The 19,360-nt window shown below is 40.9% G+C and overlaps 2 protein-coding genes and 2 long non-coding RNA genes across 22 annotated transcripts; all 4 read left to right on the top strand.

Moving 5' to 3' along the window:
• Positions 1-382: 382 nt before the first annotated feature.
• Positions 383-4,940, top strand: LOC112289955 (peptidyl-prolyl cis-trans isomerase CYP40). Of its 14 annotated transcripts, none has more exons than XM_090254934.1 (10): positions 383-775; positions 1,155-1,431; positions 2,192-2,570; positions 2,812-2,936; positions 3,043-3,130; positions 3,256-3,308; positions 3,495-3,675; positions 4,016-4,053; positions 4,251-4,326; positions 4,620-4,940. In XM_090254934.1, exons 2-9 carry the CDS (start codon positions 1,234-1,236, stop codon positions 4,302-4,304), a joined length of 1,116 nt encoding a protein of 371 aa, XP_090111060.1. In that variant the 5' UTR covers positions 383-775; positions 1,155-1,233; the 3' UTR covers positions 4,305-4,326; positions 4,620-4,940. The 14 variants fall into 14 exon arrangements, with proteins under 14 accessions (XP_090111060.1, XP_090111056.1, XP_024391497.1 ...); XM_090254930.1 differs by having other exon boundaries at positions 4,624-4,940; XM_024535729.2 differs by having other exon boundaries at positions 4,683-4,940.
• A 3,254-nt stretch (positions 4,941-8,194) lies between these two features.
• LOC149988041 (uncharacterized) lies at positions 8,195-10,903 on the top strand. Of its 3 annotated transcripts, XR_016505824.1 has the most exons (4): positions 8,236-8,598; positions 9,417-9,493; positions 9,974-10,152; positions 10,570-10,604. It is a non-coding gene; the product is annotated as an uncharacterized LOC149988041 (long non-coding RNA). The 3 variants fall into 3 exon arrangements; XR_016505822.1 differs by lacking the exon at positions 9,417-9,493 and having other exon boundaries at positions 10,570-10,903; XR_016505823.1 differs by lacking the exon at positions 9,417-9,493 and having other exon boundaries at positions 8,195-8,598; positions 9,974-10,604.
• Positions 10,904-11,525: 622 nt separating this feature from the next.
• On the top strand, positions 11,526-12,086 carry LOC149988042 (uncharacterized). Its single transcript, XR_016505825.1, has 2 exons — positions 11,526-11,661; positions 11,865-12,086. It is a non-coding gene; the product is annotated as an uncharacterized LOC149988042 (long non-coding RNA).
• A 615-nt stretch (positions 12,087-12,701) lies between these two features.
• Positions 12,702-15,852, top strand: LOC112289719 (uncharacterized). Of its 4 annotated transcripts, none has more exons than XM_073537790.2 (3): positions 12,702-14,184; positions 14,927-15,019; positions 15,223-15,852. In XM_073537790.2, the coding sequence occupies exon 1, from the start codon at positions 13,006-13,008 to the stop codon at positions 14,083-14,085; it is 1,080 nt and encodes a 359-aa protein (XP_073393891.1). In that variant the 5' UTR covers positions 12,702-13,005; the 3' UTR covers positions 14,086-14,184; positions 14,927-15,019; positions 15,223-15,852. The 4 variants fall into 4 exon arrangements, with proteins under 4 accessions (XP_073393891.1, XP_024390970.1, XP_090111063.1 ...); XM_024535202.3 differs by having other exon boundaries at positions 15,311-15,852; XM_090254936.1 differs by having other exon boundaries at positions 12,777-14,184; positions 14,657-15,019; positions 15,223-15,628.
• Positions 15,853-19,360: the final 3,508 nt, after the last annotated feature.

Here is a 19,360-nt window from a genome sequence, read left to right on the forward strand (position 1 = left end):
AAGATGAAAAATCGGCGGGGAGAGGGAGGGGGGATGAATTAACTAAGGCAAGCAATGAATAGCAGCAGCACACTAATAATTCCATTAATAATGCCGGAATCGGAATTCCATTGGCATGCAAAGCTAGAAAGCTCCCCATCCGTTCCCCTACGTTCAAGGACACATGTCAATTAGTTTCTCGGGCTCCGCGCTGCCGATTTCCATCGATACCGACCACGCTCTCCTACAACCCAGCACGTCCCCCCCCCCCACCCAGCACCCAATTCCGTGGCGGAACGGGTATTCCTCTGGACAGGCCTCGGGGCAGATAACGCTCATCACGACGACAGTTTTAGGTGGAAACTGAACCTATAGGAGGGATCACCATCGACTAGCATTTTTAATAGGAATTTCGGAGGCGTGTGTTGCTTTTTGTCGTGTTTGTTTGTCGCTATTTTGTAATTTTTATATTTTCGTATTTCGGCGTAGTACAGGCTATTCTATTCGTATCATCATCGATCTGTCGGGTTCGAAGATTCTCGGAGCCGCAGGGAAAGGGGGCGGGATTCGTCGAGAGGGTTCCATTCCGTTAGCGTGCTGGCTGGCTGGCCCCAAGGCGAGGTTGGTATTGATAGGATGCCACAATACCTGGCGGCGGTTATAATTTTTGCTGCGAATTTTCGGGGGATGTGCAAAGTACGCACGTAATCGAGGAGGAGGAGGAAGAGCAGGAATCCGCTCAGATTCACTCTCATCGTGTCTTTGCTGCTGCTTCGAAGTTTTGGTTTGTTAGAAGGTGATCTGGATAGTTCGTTTTTTTCAGTAAGTTTTTGTAGTGGTGAGCGCTGCTGCAACTGATGTGGTGTGTGTAGCCTAGAGTTGAATTTCATATATCTGTGGGTTTTGTTGATCGGCCTTTCCAGTTGGTTAGAATCTGGAACCCTAGCTCGTCGGTTAGTTTAGAGTTTCGTGGGAGCGTGGAAGTTGGTAGTGCGTTATTTATTTATTTATTTATTTATTTGTAATTTTTGTTTTTGGTGTTTCGGTTTTTTGGATTATGGTTTTTGGAATTTGAGTGTGCGAGGGAATCCTTTGAGGGAGAAGAAACAGCGCAGTGTGTTGCGGGTTGCAGCGGCTCGTTGCTTCAAGGTGCTCTTGGTTAGTTGCGGGTGCAGGAAGTAGTGTGGAGTGCAGTTGACTGGGTGAAGGAGTTTGTTAAGCATCGTACAACGTGATCCCTTTCCGTCCACAAGCATGAGCGCGGAGACCGCAGCCATGGAGTCCAGGAACCCGAAGGTGTTTTTTGATATCAGTATTGGCGGCGATATGGAAGGTCGGATCGTATTCGAGCTTTTCGCGGATGTTGTACCGAAAACTGCTGAGAATTTTCGCGCCCTGTGCACGGGAGAGAAAGGCATCGGGAAAATCTCTGGGCGCCCCTTGCATTACAAAGTATGGCATCTATTCAGCTCCTCTTTCATTCACGACACGTATGGATCTCATGTCGGCAGTTTTCATAGGTCGTCCTACGTCAAAATGCTCATCGGATTACAGTTTATTATCGTGCTTCGTGCCGTGAATCTAGTGGGTAGTGTGGATTCCGTAAGACACGAACATTTTGAGAAGACGATGGTGTTGATGGGACGTCGTGGTGAATTTGTCCAAAAAGATTTTGGTAGAAAGCGCTTATTGCTGTAGGATGGTCTTCCTGGCCAGATTGCCGTCGTAAATCGTCTTTGTAAAGTTTAGGGACCTCATCTCATTTGGAACAGAATACACAAATTAATTACACAGCTTACTTGCGAGGGAGCGGGAGATACCATCTAAGTAACTATTGCAACCATCTACAATTCTATGCCTCTCTTCATGCCCCACCAGTCGTGCTCTAACGGAAGGCAAAGCTGCTGTCTCCGCTAGGAGGATAGTTGCAATTTGTAGGTGTTATATTGTCGTATTCGTAAGTCTCTTTTTTCACGCTACTACGTCTTGAGAGGACACTCCTCTAAGAATGTAACGATTCGTAGACACTGCCCTGGTAGCGTTTGTGTAGTTAAGATGTGGAGAACATGCGGTCGTGGCTAGTTGAAGTCTTCTTCTGTCGCAGTCTGCATAAATTTGTGATCCACTGTGGGTGCATAGCTTGGTTGCTCCTTACTGCTAATTGATCAACTTCTGATAGTGTAATTTGCCGTGGATGCTCTTCTATCAACAGGGCGCCGTTTTTCATAGGGTAATAAAAGGCTTCATGATCCAAGGGGGAGATTTTGAGAATGCAAATGGAACTGGTGGCGAGTCTATATACGGCAAGACTTTTGATGATGAAAACTTTCAAATGAAGCATGAACGGAAGGGTATGCTGTCTATGGCGAATGCTGGTCCAAACACCAATGGATCCCAGTTTTTTATTATTACTAATCGAACTCCACATCTCGACGGAAAGCATGTCGTGTTCGGAAGAATTTTGAAGGGCATGGGAATCGTGCGCTCCATTGAGCACCAGCCAACCGACAGTGCCACCAATTTACCCTTAAACGAGGTGCGCATTGTGGACTGCGGTGAACTGTTGGAAGGTGCAGACGATGGCGTCGTGGGTATGAGCTTGGGACTCTTTAATGCTCTTCATCCTACTTATTTGTCTTCTCATTTTACCACTTTTTGTTAGAACTCGGTGGTTGTGATGGTAAACCTCGTGTGTGTTTTTTGGGCGGTGGGACCCATATTTAAATGCCGTGGCTGCATCTCCTGCTTTCTTAAGAGGAGAGGAGTGTTTTGCGATATCAAGGACTAGTGAGCTATACGGAACGTTATAGTGATGGATAATGAAATTTTCAGGATTTGCACAAGACGGAGACACATATCCTGATTGGCCTTCCGATTTGGATACGCAGCCAGCTGATGCAGCCTGGTGGGAAACAGCTGTTGGTTCAGCCCGTGCTTTTGGGAATGAGTTTTTTAAGGTGATAAGCAGTTTCATTAACCCTCAAAAATTATTGGCTAATGCCTCTTTGAAGTTTCGTGGGGTTTATAGATCCATTGGTAACCTTCCTTGTATTTTCGAAGCAGAAAGGAGATTACAAGACTGCTCTAAGAAAGTATCGTAAGGCGTTACGATATCTAGATGTATGTTGGGAGAAAGAGGAGCTTGATGAAAGTAAGTTTTTTAGGCGTACTTTTTATGGATGGCATTTTTAAAGTATCGTTTGAAGGATTCCTTATTCACTAGGTGATTTGTTTTAATTGTTTTCTTACATAGTGTTGTTACACGTTGGTTTACAGCAAGAAGCAATTCACTGCGCAAGATGAAATCACTTATATTGACCAATAGTGCTGTGAGTTAATTTCTCAAGACTCCTCTCAAATAATTCGTTCTGGTATTTGAATATTTCTGTTTCTTCAGGAGTAGTCAATTAGAACTGTAAACACTTAGTTGTCAAGGTGTAGTATCTACATTTTACATTATCGAGTTTTGCTTGTCTTATGTGGTTTTATGTTGTAAAATCTGCCTTTTCTGGCAGGCTTGCAAGTTGAAACTTCAAGATCCCCAAGGCGCCTTGACCGATTGTGAATATGCTATGCAAACCGGAGTTGACAATGTTAAAGCACTTTTCCGTCAAGGCCAGGCTCATTTAGCGATGGGCGATATCGATTCAGCATTGCTGAGCTTGACTAAGGCCTCTAACATTGAACCGAATGATGGTGAGTGAATTGGTATCTTCTAGATTTCATTGCCTTTTTTTTTTTTTTTTTTTTTTTTTTTCTTTTTTCCTTCTTCTTCTTATTTAAATTAATGCTGTTTATACGAACTTATTTTTGTAGAAGGCATCTGGAACAATCAGTTGCGGATGCCACTGGCCGTTCTTACATTTTAGATCGCCATATTGTAGGTTTGGAAATTTCTCAGGTGTGCGTAGAATTAGGAAGTGTCCTTCAAAATATCCGCAGTTTGTCGATTTGGAAACTATTAGGATTCAATACGAATTTAGGCGTCCAATCTCTTCTGTTACTTGCTGACTATCTGTAATGTTTATCTGTACAGCTGGGATTAGAAGAGAGCTTCTAACTGTTCGGAAAAAGGTAGGTTATCTTTATTTCTCTACCAACTCTGGTATTGAGCAATTTAAGTTCAGTCTAATGTTTTATTTATGGACAATGGCGTCCCGTGATCCGGGCAGTTTGGTACTAAAACGTGAAGGATTTTCCTCTATGCATGGTTAGGATGTTCGTATGCCGTGTAAATTTTTTTTCTCGCTAACATGCTTTGCGGCTTTCAGATCAACGAGAGGAATGAGAGGGAAAAAAAGTCCTACGCACGAATGTTCAAATAGAGGGATTTTTCAATTTTGCCAGGTGATTTATTCCTTCTCGAAAATACGCAGAGAGGGTTGTCCGTCTGAAATATGTCCCTTCACCTTATGGAAGTGCTCTCCTGCAAACTACTGTAGAGCAGATGAATAGGACATTACCTTCTTTATTATTCACATCAATCTTAAACGAATCAGCATGTGCATCAACCATATGTAGGTGATTATTTCATCTTTCGATTCCAATATCATGTTATTTAAAAAATTTAATGGCCGATGCAATCTGTCACCGTCAGAGCTAGGTATTTCGTTCTAATCTTGACAACAGTGTATTAGAAGACAGCTTGCAGGTTTTGTCGCTACCTTACAATGGAAGATTGATTTAAATTTCGCGAATGCCAGGGGTGCAATCAGACGCAGATGCAGATGCAAGATGGCTTCACACCAAGTGCGCAGTCACGGAATTGGCATACATGTTGAAGGTTACATAGGGTTTGTGATATCTTTCCAGACTTCGAAAGGCGTCATGCATAAGCTGCATCATTTATCATCTATGCAATCAAGTCCCACATGATTTTCTTTATTTCATCTGGTGAAGCATTTATGGCGAATGATTAACATGGCCATCCTCCTCGAGAGGATAACATCAGTTCCTGTTTACGGAAGTTTAGTGCTTGCGATCTTCAACGTTGGTTGATGTTCAAGTGAGTCGTGCTTGTGTAAGGAAACTTTGAAATGTCGACGACTGTGACTTTGTTCCTGGGTTTCGCCAACCATCTTACTGAGTTTGGCATTGTTTTGAATCCAATTTAGAATGTTGAGGCCACCAAATTTAAATCCAAGAGGATGCTGAATCGCCTGTCGACCTCTGTTTTTTTCTACTCCACTGTTGGTAGGTTTCTAGCATCGCTTGTCTCTACTTACACCCGCACTTAAGCAGAGATACAATTGCAACAGCACATCCAACTTGAGATCTGTTCAGCATTACATTCTTACAGGATCCACATTGGTGTGGGTACATATTCTTGTGTGAAAACGAAGTACAACAAGTGAACGAACCCACGACAAAACCGCAGAAAAGCATCACCTTCACTCCGTGTATGCCGTGTGCTGGTCACAGAGAAGTACTTCCGTGATCCACCTCATGAGCCTGTCCTATCCAATCCACACCAAAGCTCCCCGCCTTCAAGTCACAGTGATGCAAACGCTACAGACCCAACTGTCAAAACACTGGATTCACGCACAAGACTACATCTCTTGGACTAAGTTAGGTCCCTGCTCCACCACTCCCCCCCCTGACAAACAATGCCTGACAATCACAAACAACATTCTAATCAACACTTTCACCTCTCTACGAACACTCATTGCAGGATGCTATTCTAACACGGAAAAACCCTCTAATTCAATCTGACAATACGAGAGATTGGACAGGATTGCTGTACTCTGTGTGTGTGTCGGATGCCAGCTTATTATTCTTCGTCAGAGTCCATTCTCATCACAATCAACTGTTGTGAAACATACACACACACACACAAAAAAATAAATAAATAAATAAATAAAAACAGAAGAAGGGGGGGGGGGTAATTGGGTTTAATTAAGGTCTCTAAGGGTGCTTGCTACCAATCAGGTGGGTGTCTGTTCTCAGTACTGTTGTGGTAAAACAATTTTTCCTTTTTTTTCCTTTTTTTGGATAAGTATTTGTTGCAAATCTTGTCTGTTGAATTCACAACAATTGACAACTTAACTTTTTTCAAAGACATGTGGAATCTAGCTGAAAACATGTGGTTAAGAGAAAGCTTGTCCAAGAACACACTATACAGATGGAGGAATATATATATATATATATATATGTATATATTTGTTCGTAATAAACCATGGTTACAACAAAGAAAAAAAGTAAAATAAAGAATGAGAAATATACATAGTGTGTATGTCAATCATAATAAGATATGTTTTCATTATGATTATTATTTTAAATGAATAATAAGGTGGTATTATTACAGTTATAATTTTTTAATTTTTAATTTTTTAATAAAGTGTGCATTAAATGAATCATATGGAATAAGTGATGGTGGCATTAAGTCAAATGATAGAAACCAGGACTTGTATGTGGATTTGTTTACTCTTCATAATTCATTAAATTATAGAGTTCTTTTTGTGGCTGGTGCATGGTAGTGGCTTAAGATTATAGGAAGCCCACTTGTGCATGGAAGTCATAAAACTATGTTATATAAGAATCATGTGGATTCAAAGTCAAACACAACTTTGGAAGGGATACAACTTTGTACAAAAAGATCAAAAAGTGATTATAGGAATAAATTGTATTAGAATATAACTAAATAGCAAACAAATAAATAAATGAAAAGCAAAGGAAATCATATTAAGATACAAAACAATTCACAAGCCATATCATACACAGGATTTAGGAAGGAAATTTACAAGATTGAAAAATGATCTTAGCCTCATGTTTTACTAATTTAAAACATATTAGCCTTTTTTAAGGTTACTATAAAATTTTTCTTTAAGTTTTTAGGAAAAGCTTTCTATTAGAACTTATTGCCTAGTCTATTTACTAGAAATTTTTATTAGGTATTTACAATATATATATATATATATATATATATATATATTGAATGGTTTATATATTGTAATTTTTTTTTGAAGAACCTATTAGATTTGGTAATTTCTCTACGGTTTGAATTACTTTTTTGTAACAATATTTTAGACTTGCCACTAAATCAGCCTACTTAAAATGTTGTATATGTATGTATATATATATATAGATATATATATTGATATATATATATATATATATATACTAGAAACATGTTTTATTCTAATATTTTTAATGAATTAATCTTAATTTAGAAGATCAAGTAGAAGGAAATCTAAAAAAGAATTTGATTCATAAATTTATATTAATTATAAAATTTAAAATAAAAAATAATAAATTTCTTAATTAATACAAAAATTGATTAATAATAAATAAAACCCTAATCTTATTGTGACAACTATGCTAAAGTAAGACATTGTTCTATCTAAAAATGTTGGACACCTTATTGGTGTACATGCCGATATAAATTTTGATGAAGGTATATATACATTAAATATGGATAAGCATTGTGCATTTCTTTCTAATGGTTGATTACAACACAAGAAATGACTGCTAAATGAAGGACGAATTTTTAAAGATACATTGTGTTCAGGTTCATGCAACATGGTATTATGAATAATTCAGAAAAAACTCATCCCAATTGAACGATATAGTTGCCTTTTTATTTTTATTTTGTTCTTCTATTAACATGCTTTGTACTATGCTTTTAAATATACTAAATAAAGCAATGATTGTAAATGATTTGCATTATCATCAATCAGTAAATAATATAGTACATTTAGAACATTTAGGGGTATTTTATTGTGAATTGTTAACAATTGCTTTAACAAAAATAAATTATTTTATTGTTTTTGATTGCTTAGATATTAAAATAATAACAGTAACAATATTTCTTAAAATATAGGAATTGCTTTAGTAATTTCTGACATGACTTTTCAATTTTTTTGTAAAAGCTACCTGATATGATAAGATAAGCCAACACAAATATTTTGTAGACAACAAACACTATTCACTCTACTTTTTGATAAATAAAAAAGTCCCACCTTTTAACTTTTTTCCTCTCTCAAGATAAAGACCTCCTCAGTCATCACAATCTGACTCAGCCTTAAACGAACGGGTTCAAACAGACGACTCTGCCTTGAGGATGAATGATAAACGGTGGAATCCAATTCCATCATTCATGCATATTTTCATCCATCCACAAAACAACAATTCATCTACACAGCCATATATTCATTCATCCATAAATGAAGGGAAGGGGTTTTCACAGCATCAGTTGCCGCCTCGTTTTGCAGCTTGTTTGTTTGTTTTCTATTTTTAGTTTATATTATATATATATATATATATATATATATAGTTTTAGTTTTTTATAGTTTAGTTTTGTTATTAGTTTTTTCAGTTATTTTTTAGTTATTTACTTATTTATTTTTGCTGTTGTGTAGTCACTTAGGATCGTGTTTTGAAGGCGATGACGCCGAGATGTCGTTGCAGTGTGTGTGTTTTGTGCATAAATCAGGTTTAAGGTTTGCTGCTGCTGCTGCGGTGACGGAGGAGGAGGATGGAGACGGCCTCTGCTGGAGCGCCGCAGGGGAGGGTGGGCTCGGGTGCCCTGATGAAGAAGCGCCTCATGATCTCTCTCCCTCTCCCGCTTCACCGGGACCTGGCGATTTTTTTATGGAATTAGACAATGCAGGATCTGTAGAGGTGTGTATGTCGTCTTACTGCTGCAACATGAGATTTTGTGAGATGTTTCGGGTTTTCATTTGCTCTGTGCGATTTTTTTTTCGGATTGTGTGTTTGTCAAATCCTGTCGGCTGTAATTTTTGATCTGGTTTGTTATGTTGTCAGAAAGGTAGGTTACACGCAACTTATACGTCATATTTGAATCGTCTGACTGAATTTGTGGTTCTTCGTGTTCGATGGATGTGCGTGAAGTGCATATCCTTGGCTGAGTCGGTTATGTGATTGGTGTTAATGGTCAGCTCCAGTGATAAATAATGACAACTGTTCGTTCGCCTAGGAACTCATTGTCAAAGCGCGGGTACTATTCAAACTTGAGTGTAATTTTAGACACTCCCCTTCTGTTTTTGGCTAAGTCAATAGTTCTTACTGATCATGGCGAAAATAACGCACCAATAGAAGGTGCCTTCAGCACTCCTGAGATTAGTAATCCTGTCGCTGCAGTAACTTCAGTCAACAGGAAAGCTAAACACCAACTTAGATGTGAACGGAAGGAGGTTCGCATCAGCATTTTATTATCTGATTGCTTGAGCGGTATTTTGGACATTGTTAGGTTGCATGTCAGGGATTAGGATGTGCGGATGGTGGTACCTACTTGAGTAATTGGTTCGCGTTGCACATATGAATTTCCGAGTGGCCAAAATCCTTTCTCCAGCATCCGAGGGTTTAGCAGTTTGAACAGAAAAATTTGGTGACATTTGCAAAAGCTGATGCTCAATTGCAACTACTAAAACTTCTGGTGCGCTTTTAAATGTATTAATTTTGTAGTCCTTGTATTTCAGACATGCTGCTGCTGTACTCGTCCATGAAGTTAATTGATTTGAAGCGGTTGCTTGACTTAGAACATTATTTAGTCAAGGTCATAATTTTCAATCCCTTTTTCTTGAAGATACTCAAAGAATTTCTTTGAAGCGTTAAGGTGTTCTACCTTTCTGGTAGTAATATTAGCTGGGACTATTTTTATGTCTGGGAGTTTGTAACTGTTGTTATACTGCAGTTATGTTGTGCCACACGATCGATTTGATCTTTTAAATCCCATTGACATGGATATGACATTATCAATTGATTTGATGTTGCATTGGTTTGTCTTTGGCCGACCTACACAGTATGCATTTTCACTTCTAAAGTATCCTGCCATTGTTCTATCACAGGACCCCACTACAATGTCGTCCTTTAGAATATAGATTTGTTGGTGATGTTGAACAATCGCTCTGCTTCCACATGCGTGCTCCACACAAGCAGTAGTTAGCTTGCTTAGTTTTTCAAGTTTATGCAGTGACCAGGTTTCCTTACCTACATGAGCTCTGTGAATTCTGAAGATCTGCTGAATTTTTCGCAGGCTAAGCCGGGAAGTTGGTTGCAAAGCTGTTTGGTGTGGAGAATAGAGATGACGTGAAAGGGAGATTATGCTTTAAGCTCCGGCTAATGCATCTGAGGCTAGTAATGGGCTAAGCCACCGTAGAGCACTCCAGGACAATTTAAAATAAATCAATGATGAGGTGAAGGAACCGCTTTGAGGTAAGAGATTGGATGACTTTGGAAGAAAGCTCTATTCGGTTATTGTAACAATGGTCGGGAACCTACCACTTCAACGAGTTTGGGAGAAACTGGATATGGTATCACATGTGGAGAAATATCTATGTGGGCGAATTTGCTTCAGATTAGTTAGTTTGTTTCAGTTGTGCAACGTTCTCAAGTATTGATTGGGTCTACTCCCACTCATCTCTTTTCTGTTTACACTTCATGTCCTTGAGCATATAGCTACATCCTGCCAAATATTGTTGTTTACAATCAGTGCATTAGCTTGGGATAGTCTTGTTTTCTAGAAGTAAAGCGGAGGTGTATGTCGTCCCAGTTGAACAGCAAAATTATCGCTTGTTTTTCTTCAGTTTTATGTAATTAACACTTCTTCACTTGGGTATCCGCGAAATTCAGAGGCGACCTGAGGAGGAAGGCATTTTTCGAGTCCAGATTTGTGGTTCAAATGCTGGTACTTTAGCTCTGGCTGCTGAGCCGATAGAGCGAGAATGTTCTGTTGATTTCGATAATCTGTACATTGGATGCCCCATTGACGTTGTGGTGAACGAGAGTTGGGGCTCTTCTCTGCTGACCAAGTCCCAACTGGTGACAAATTTTGAAAACAGCATCAAGATCAATTAACCAAGCCTACTGTTTGAGGAGCTGTTGCTTCTCAAGATATCAAAGTAAGAATTGTTTCTAACTTTGATGATGCAAATATTTATTTGCCAGATGGGATAGCTTTCAAGATCGCCCGTCTTGTTTGAGAGCAGTGTGATTGCCATGTCCTCATTAAGATGATGAGCACTAAAATTCTGAAGATTGTTTTAAAAGGAACACATGGTCTTTTCCAGCGTATTTAGACTCGCATTGTGTGTCAATTTAAACGATAGATGGATTTCGTGCCCTCACAGTGCATTCACGGGTTCTTTGCAGTCGTTATCATGGTAATTTTTTGAGGTGACCTCTTGACTTCGTGTTATTTTGAGTTTGCATTTCTCATCTCGCCAATGTATGGCTGAACATTTAACGTCACATATTGGGGTTTTGATAGTTTAGCAACAATCTATTCTTGCTCGGTCAGACATGTCCATGGTGTTTGCATCACTATCAATCAAAGCCCACCCAATTAGACTAGGAATTACGAACTTTGCTGCGCCAAGATGGTGCTTGACAGTTTAACATTTTTGTTAACGGGCGATGTATTCATGGAGAATTTTGCATGTCAACTCCAATCGTGGCCACTGAATGTGCATGATGTGTGTAATGGATTAAAATCTACATGTAAGAAACATTGAAAAAGCTTCCAAAGAATTTAACTTGATTGGGTTGGATTAACAGGTGTGAAGACAGAAGACATTTTCATTTGGAATGCCTAAAATTGTGCATATCGTCATATTCTTTGTGGTTTACTTGATTATTAGCGTCGAGCTGAATCTGCTTCTACTAAACTATATCGGGTGCAATCACCCGGAAACTCTAATGTAATCAGACAGTGGAAGGCAGTGTGTGAGTTTTTCCTCAATTCGAAAAGTTACCCGTTGTATTCAAACACGTAATTGCTTAAAAGTAGGCTGGTTGTGAAGACTAATTTGGCGCCATGATGCGTGGGCGAGAACAATCCTTGTTGTAACAATCATTAGGCCGCTAGTAAGTTTCAAAGTAGACAAGACTGCAGTATTAATAAATTAGTTACACGTATTTCTTGGCAGGTTCGATCGACACAAATGGTCCTGGGCCCACATCCTTCAGGATTAGTGTTTTCCCCTGAACACAAGTCCAATGCTTATGATAAAGCTGAGAATGGCTGAATGTTACAAGTTCACTGCACACGCTTTCTTCTCTCAAAGTGCAGGCTTAATGATTTACACCCATGTGATCCTCTGGAGATATATATTCATTTCTTAATAACATAACAAAACGTATTTATACTATTCTTTTCATCAGGAATTTCTTTTCAACTGATTCACTATGAAGGCAGTTACTGCACTCGATGCTGGCATCCATTCCCCAAGTTCTAGAGCAATCATACCTCCGTTCCACTGCAGAGAGTAATGCAATGTGTACATGAAAATGTTTCTTTCTCCGTCCCTATGGTGCTCTACTGTTGCTCTCTGCACCGTTGCCTTCACACAGATAGGTCTCAATTCCATAGTTGTCAGAGAAGCCAACGGGAAGAATGGTTGTCAGTCTCGTCCTACTTACGCAGGACTCTGTTGCTGTTGAAGAGGGTATCGTAATGAGTATTGATGCTAAAATTCGTCAGATTTCAGTTGGATGCGTTTGGATTGACTGCAAGCTGTATGTTCATTAATTCCTCACACTTCCCTCTCAGACCAGTTGTGCGTTAAAGTCAGTTTTTCCCACGGCAATAGTTGCAAGGTAAATAATTTACTGCGCAGATTTCATTGAGTTACTGGGTATAACCCTGCAGACCTATCTGGATTCTGGACGCCAGAGTAGATGTCGGACTAAAGTGGTGTCGGACTAAAGTGATGACAACCTGCACTAGAGGACATGCACCAACAGCGCGATGCCAGAGGGGGGATGGCAGCGTCGGGCGGCAGTTGAGGACGACGCGATGAGTCGCAATGAAGGATGCTTGCTGTATCGACTCTAGAAACCACTCGCACCCCTCACTGCCTGTTTTTGGTGTTCGAAGCTTGCCCCTCTCGCAGATCTGGTTCGCAACCTGCAACGGTTGCTCCAGGTGCTCGAGAGCCGTTTAGTGCGGAACTCAAACGCCCAGGAGCCCCATCTTGACCAGTCTTAGTCCTCCTCGTTTTGTGGAAGTCTTCCTTTCGGCAGCCAGTGCAGACATGTGAGGCGTTGAGTGTTGGCCCTTCCTAGGTTATGTTAGAGGAGATGGTTCCTCGCATGCGTGGTTTTCTCGGGAATGTGAGGTTATTGGAAGAGGAGGCGGAGCGTCGAGAGATGAGGAACGGTGGAGGGGTTATGGCGAGAAGAGTAGGATGGTGGTATCCCAGGGAGGAAACGTCGCACTTGTGGTTGTTGGTGGTGGTGGTGGCATTAGTTTTGGGCTTGGGATCGGGAGTGGATGCTCAAGCAGCAGGTCAATATGCAAACCAGACCTTTGCATCAACGATGACTGGTGACTTGAGTTCTTACGACCAAACTATTCAGCTCGCGGCTTATTCAGCGTTTGCGAGTTTGAGTCCGGGCACTGGGATCCCTTACCCCGCTAATCTATTCGGGGACTTGGCGAATGTGACTGTGGAGGCTGTTCGGCTGCGCGTGGGCAGTTTGCGGAGGTATGGCGTCACGCTCGGGAAGTTCACAATACCTCCGGGCTTGAGGATATCTAACGTCTCTTCTGTAAGGGTCATATTGGTTTACAGAGATTTCGGCAATGTTTCCGTGTATTCTCCGTCGGTACCGGGGCAGGTGTTTGTCAGCTCGTTGGTTGGGATCAGGATGTACAATGGCGACTTGTTGGAGACAACGACTCCTTTGCCTGCTCTTTCTGCTATTGCTCTCGAGAACCCCGTACAGGTGATCATCCCGCCCAACTCCCAACCCTCCTACTGCGTCGAGTTTGATGCTTCAAATAGGACTGTTTTAGCTACCGACGCAACCGCGACTAATGCAAGCTCTCCAACGTATGCGTGCTTTTCGAGAACTCTCGGCGACAACTACTTCGCATTAGTTGGATTGGCTCCTCCCGGGAAGAAATCCAATACATGGAAGATTATACTTGGAACAGTACTGGGAGTGGTGGGTCTCATTCTACTTTCCTCCCTATTTATTTTCTGCTGTCGGCGGCAGCTCCGGAAACGTAAGATCGCGAAAATGCAGGCACAGACTGAGAAAGGAGAGACATTGCAGTCAACGGTTGTCGGAAGCAGTAGGGCCCCTGTGGCGACGCAGACAAGGACGCGACCGATGCTTGAGAGAGACTTCAATGTGACGTAAGAAGCCTATCGTTGCGTCGATGGATGATCGACCAAGGAAGTTTGCAACTTTCGCGGCCACTGCTTTCAAGGTTTTGCCCTAGTATTGAACATCGCGCAGGTGAGACGGGGACTCACAGGATTACACTTTCGTTTTTCATGCTGAAGCGCGGATGATAGAATATTGCTAGAAAATGGTAGAGCCCGTCGCAATGTTGATAGTGCTCAGCTCTTTGATAATGATCCAACAATAACTCGCTGCATGGAAGTAGTGGATGTCAGTACATTATATTCTCAAGGAGACTTGTGCTACGGCTGCAGCCCTGATGCTTGTAAATTAGTGTTGTGAGTTGAATTAGGTTCTGGTGGTGACCAACGTAGAAGTTTGGTCCATTTATTGGTTAGGGTTGAGCATGCTGTTGTTTTCGTTGCCAGCATGGAGGCTTGGATGGAATATCATTCTTTTTCCCCCTGAGAGTGGGCATCAATGCAATTCACCGTCTTGTAACATGTTTCGGGTTTTTTTCCTATGTGTATTATTTATTGACTTCTCTCTGTGTCTTACGCACACAAATGTGTACGTTTGATTATAGAAGCAAACCTATGGAGGTTTGAAATGTGTTGGTTTGCAGGCTCACCAAGAAGTTGACTTTTGTCCGTGAAGCCAGAGCTTTCACTGCTGGAGATGATGTCCGCATGAGATAATCGGTATTTGTATAGATTAGTGAAGGATTGTGGTTCTTAGACGTGTCCCTTCTCGGGTTGGTCCCTTCTCGGCGTGGCTGGTGAATGAGTTTCACCCGCAACTATTGTACGCAAGGATGTACGAGAATATCTTATTGTCTCAGTAATCAATTGTTCAGGCCCATTTCGCTGGACCAACGCGGACAAGGAGCAGGTCTCTGTAATGATAACCGATTGCTTTCCAAAACGCCTATTTGGCCGCTCGTCTAAAGGTATCTATCACCTTTCTTTATGCCACGCAGCAAGCGAACTAGCATGAAACGTTTTGCACCTTGACCCTAACTGCGCTTTGAGCACATTTCTAGTCTTCAGTGTAATTGTTTGGTCGATCGACTGCCATTCCGAGGTTTTTTTCAAGTGGAGGCATGGCTGATTCAGAGAATGTTAATGCGTTCACAATGTTCGTTTGGAACAGAAAGTGTTGAAAGTGATGACGCTTTTCCATATGGGAAGTTGAAACAGTTGATATAGCTGTTAGCAGATTGATATTTAGCACGTTGCAGATGGCGGAGGCCTGGTGGGACACATTTGAGCAGTGGATGCTCGTCGGAAAGAACTCCTTTAAAATTCGAGCCACAACTTACATACCTCTGTAATCCCTTCGTAAAACTCCCTTCAGGTGCACATCTGTTGATGTATGACTATGAGGCTCTTCATCATGTCCCTCGTAAGAATGCCTTGTTTCTTGGGACACTAGTTTGATTGCTCATTCAATGCTAGGGTTTTAGGTTGAGGGTTGAGCATCTCCAAGGATTTTGCAGTTGACTGTTCAGAAATGATAAAGCCCACTCTAGCCTTAGCGCTGCTGGGGATTTGTGCCAGTTGTAGAATGTCCTCGGGATCTCCAGACATGTGCATTCTCCATCACCCTAATCGTCTACGAATCGATCAGACATAGTGTTCAGATTTCAGGAAAGATTTTCGGCAGTGGAGTAGCGTAAGTGCTGCAAACTTGCGGAGCTACTCCACATGCAAACATCTCCATCATGGCCTCTGTAATTTCTCACCGACTTTCTCATACATGGACCATGGTTTTGATGATCAAGGATTTGCGGTCCAAATGGTTCTCAGTGCAGTGTCTAACTTACAGATGAATTCACCAATTCGTCAGAGCTGGAACTGTGCCATCACATAAAAATCTGCAGGTTTTTACATGGAAAACCGTTCTTTTTCTTCCAGGACCTCTGCTCTCTTGTAGCTATATTTTCAACAAGGCGGCCACTGTTGACATTTGTCGGTACTCTTGCCATCTCGGTCGGTGGTTTGAGGTTACCGAACAATGACGAGGTCTTCGGAACTTCCACCTGTGGGCATGTCAAGTACTAGTTTGTTGTAGTGCTAGAAACGAGCTTTGAAAGGGTTTATTTCATTTAAATTCGATGCTTGATGGCTCCGCTGTCAGACATGGAAACCAGGTTATTTGCTGTTTTTGTCACTTATTTACCCATGCGTTTGGCATAGTTAACTAAACAAATCAGTAGTTTCTAACACTATTAAAGCAAATTCAAGCTCAAGGAGCAAATAGGGTCAAATATAAAGCAGAATACTGCATAGAAGACATCTCATGAGCGAAGTGGTTCATTCATACGCAGACGAAAAACTAAGAATTCTGACTTTTAGAGTAATTTTATGGCATTGGAGCCAACTAGAACAACCAGCTCGCAACTGAGACGTCTAAACCACAAACGCTGGACTATTCAAGTACCACACCTACAGGTGAACTTCACATAAAGTCCTAGGGCTGAAGTGTTTGTGGTAAAATAAGACCCGGACAGACACCTACTGAGATAGATCAACCATAACCAACCAAAAAATACATCTCAAGTATAACACACAAGTTGATGGTATATTCTACACCTACCTATCGGATTACGTCATGGGCTTCCTTGGCACCAGCACGAGCAACGTACTCAATCAATCCTTTCATTATTGGCAGATAGCAGAAAACTGCAGTCTCCACGGTACTTGCAATCTGCAGCTTCTCTCTGTTAATGGACGATATGGTACCGCCAATGTGCAAAAATTGAAAGCACCTAGATGTAGTGGGCTTTGATACCTTTCTGATGTTGATATTCGAGATGCTTTACTTATACTTACGGAAACCACATCTGCAACTTGCCAAACTGAACATGGAACAATTGGCATAGTTGAGAGGATGAACCTGTTTATAAACAGCTACACCTACAGTACATCGGGATTAGCACCGCAGGCGTCTTAAATAAAAACACCTCTCATCCAGTCGCTGTGTGTATGTATCTCAGGGATCTTTCATTGATTTCACCAGTTTTGTAGCAACCTTCATCTAAGTTACAACTCATTGAATGTTGCCATTTCTAGCATTCTTCCAAGGCTCGTAGGAAAATCTTCGAAGGATTCCGTGACATTCTTGTCGTCATCATAAAAAAAAACGAACTGCAATATGCCAACCTCACACCCACAATATACCTTCGGAACTATCTACAGAACCATTGCAAAGTTTACGGGCACCATACACCAATTATTGATTTTGAGAATTGTGGAACAGAAAAATCACAGCATAAGTATGATAATGATAAATATCATTCAGTCTCTAATACTGACTCTGTTGCTCTCATTATGACCTGACAAACTTGCACATCTCTGATGCAAAAACAATCCTTCAGCTGTAACCAATGACAATCACACAGGATCTTGAATCTGATGATTATATGTATAATGATAATAATCATGTGAAACTCCGAATACCCATCAGATGAATGACCATAAAGAAGTATTAATAATTCCTAAAACCCACTAGTCAATGAATTTTGGAGTAGGTGTGGTTGCATCTTCCCTACTATGCTCTCAATTATTAAAAATGGCAGTAAATATAACCGCTGGAGTATTTGAAACTTTATTCTGAACTTTTCAACGGTCATCATCATGGTTTGAGCAAGTTGCACCTGGCCAAGCTCCTTGCATTCAGTCACAGATTCAGTCAAACCAGAACCATCTTAAATATAAACAAGTCTTTCCCCCACATCGTAGCCACGCTCCTCCATGGGGTTCTAAACCCATAACTTGCGGCCTGCTTACCAAAATTTACAGTTAATTGATATCTTTTACATTCGTAAGTAAACTCAAACAAGCAGTCTCTGCTTATTAATGCAACAATCAAGCTCCGGTAGCAAGAGAAAGGCCTAATTATTTGGGTACAACTGACATTTCACTTAAGAACTCTTTAACTACGAGAACCCGGAACACCCACTAGACTGATTGTTTGTGTTGAAAAGTCGGTCAAAGCCATGGAACTTGTACACGAGATCAACAATGCAGCATCAGCATGCACAAACAAACAAGGAACCCATCTTTTGAAGTCTTGGCCTATACAAATAGTACAGTCCATTACTTTGCCTGTTTGGCAACTTGAAAATGTCAGTAAAGTAATTCTGACTAACAATTTTCAACTGCGATTGCAAAAACACTGTTGAGTTGTAGGATAACAGCTGGTTAGCATCTCAATGATGATTCTTCAACTACGGATGTATTCCTTGACCAGAAAATAAGTCGATAAGTGCTTCAAGATTCTCGTGGATGAGAATTTAGGTATTTCACTCTGCTCATGAAGAATATATCCTTGTCCGAAGATAGTCTGCTTATCAGCAAGCAAAATATCGCTTATCGTGATTGTCACGTAACCCAGGAAGTCATGAGCAAACCGACCATCTTCTCAAATTGTAATTAGTTTAATAGATTTGATGTAAAGGAACGATTGCTTGAAAGTTCAAAATTTGGGATAGAATGTGCAATTCTCACATTCAATTGCTTTAACGAAGTGAGAGGCATCAAAGCTACACTTTAGCTTCCTCGAGAAAGAGCTCAACATTCATGATGTGAGAATTGTGTGAAAACCCACATGTAGGAGGAGAAAATTTTCAATCCTCTTCGAAGTCTTCATCTGTTACAGAGTTCGAAGTCTTCAATTGTTGTGTGATGCAAGAGCGTACAAAGGTGCTCCCTTGGCGAACCATAATATTTGGCAACAGAAATTAGGAACCATTCAATGCACATACAGCCCATCGAGGTACACAGAAGCTAACTAATTGATTTTGTATTGAGGACCGAATCTGCACACCTACCTGTAGAACATCTGCCCTGCAACCATTAGTAAATGTTACCCACTTTAGTATGAATTTTAAGAGAGAGTTTGATTGAAGTAGGCTCTTGAGGTAAGCAATACGTTTGAATCAAATTTCAAAAAATTTTGACAGGACAATACAAGCTTCGAAAGTATGTACTTACATAACAGACTCTTGCTCGAAAGCGCCACGAAGAGGAGCGTAGACTGCTTTCTTCACATTTAAGAGCTACCAAAGATGGATAACCAAATCCGCCAACACCAACTACTTTCTCAAGCTTTGGGTGCTTTCCTGCTGCACTCCACACATACCTGGGTAGCAGTAAAAAATCCTACCAGTCATCTACATGATGCACCAAAATAGCAAAACATTGTCACCCACATTCTACATTGTTGTGCATGTGAACAGTTGTTGTGATAAAATATTCTTGAGTAGGCAAAACAATAAAATAAAACC

This window comes from Physcomitrium patens, chromosome 12 (genome assembly GCF_059467195.1).
Source record: "Physcomitrium patens ecotype Gransden chromosome 12, ASM5946719v1, whole genome shotgun sequence".
Lineage (NCBI taxonomy): Eukaryota > Viridiplantae > Streptophyta > Bryopsida > Funariales > Funariaceae > Physcomitrium > Physcomitrium patens.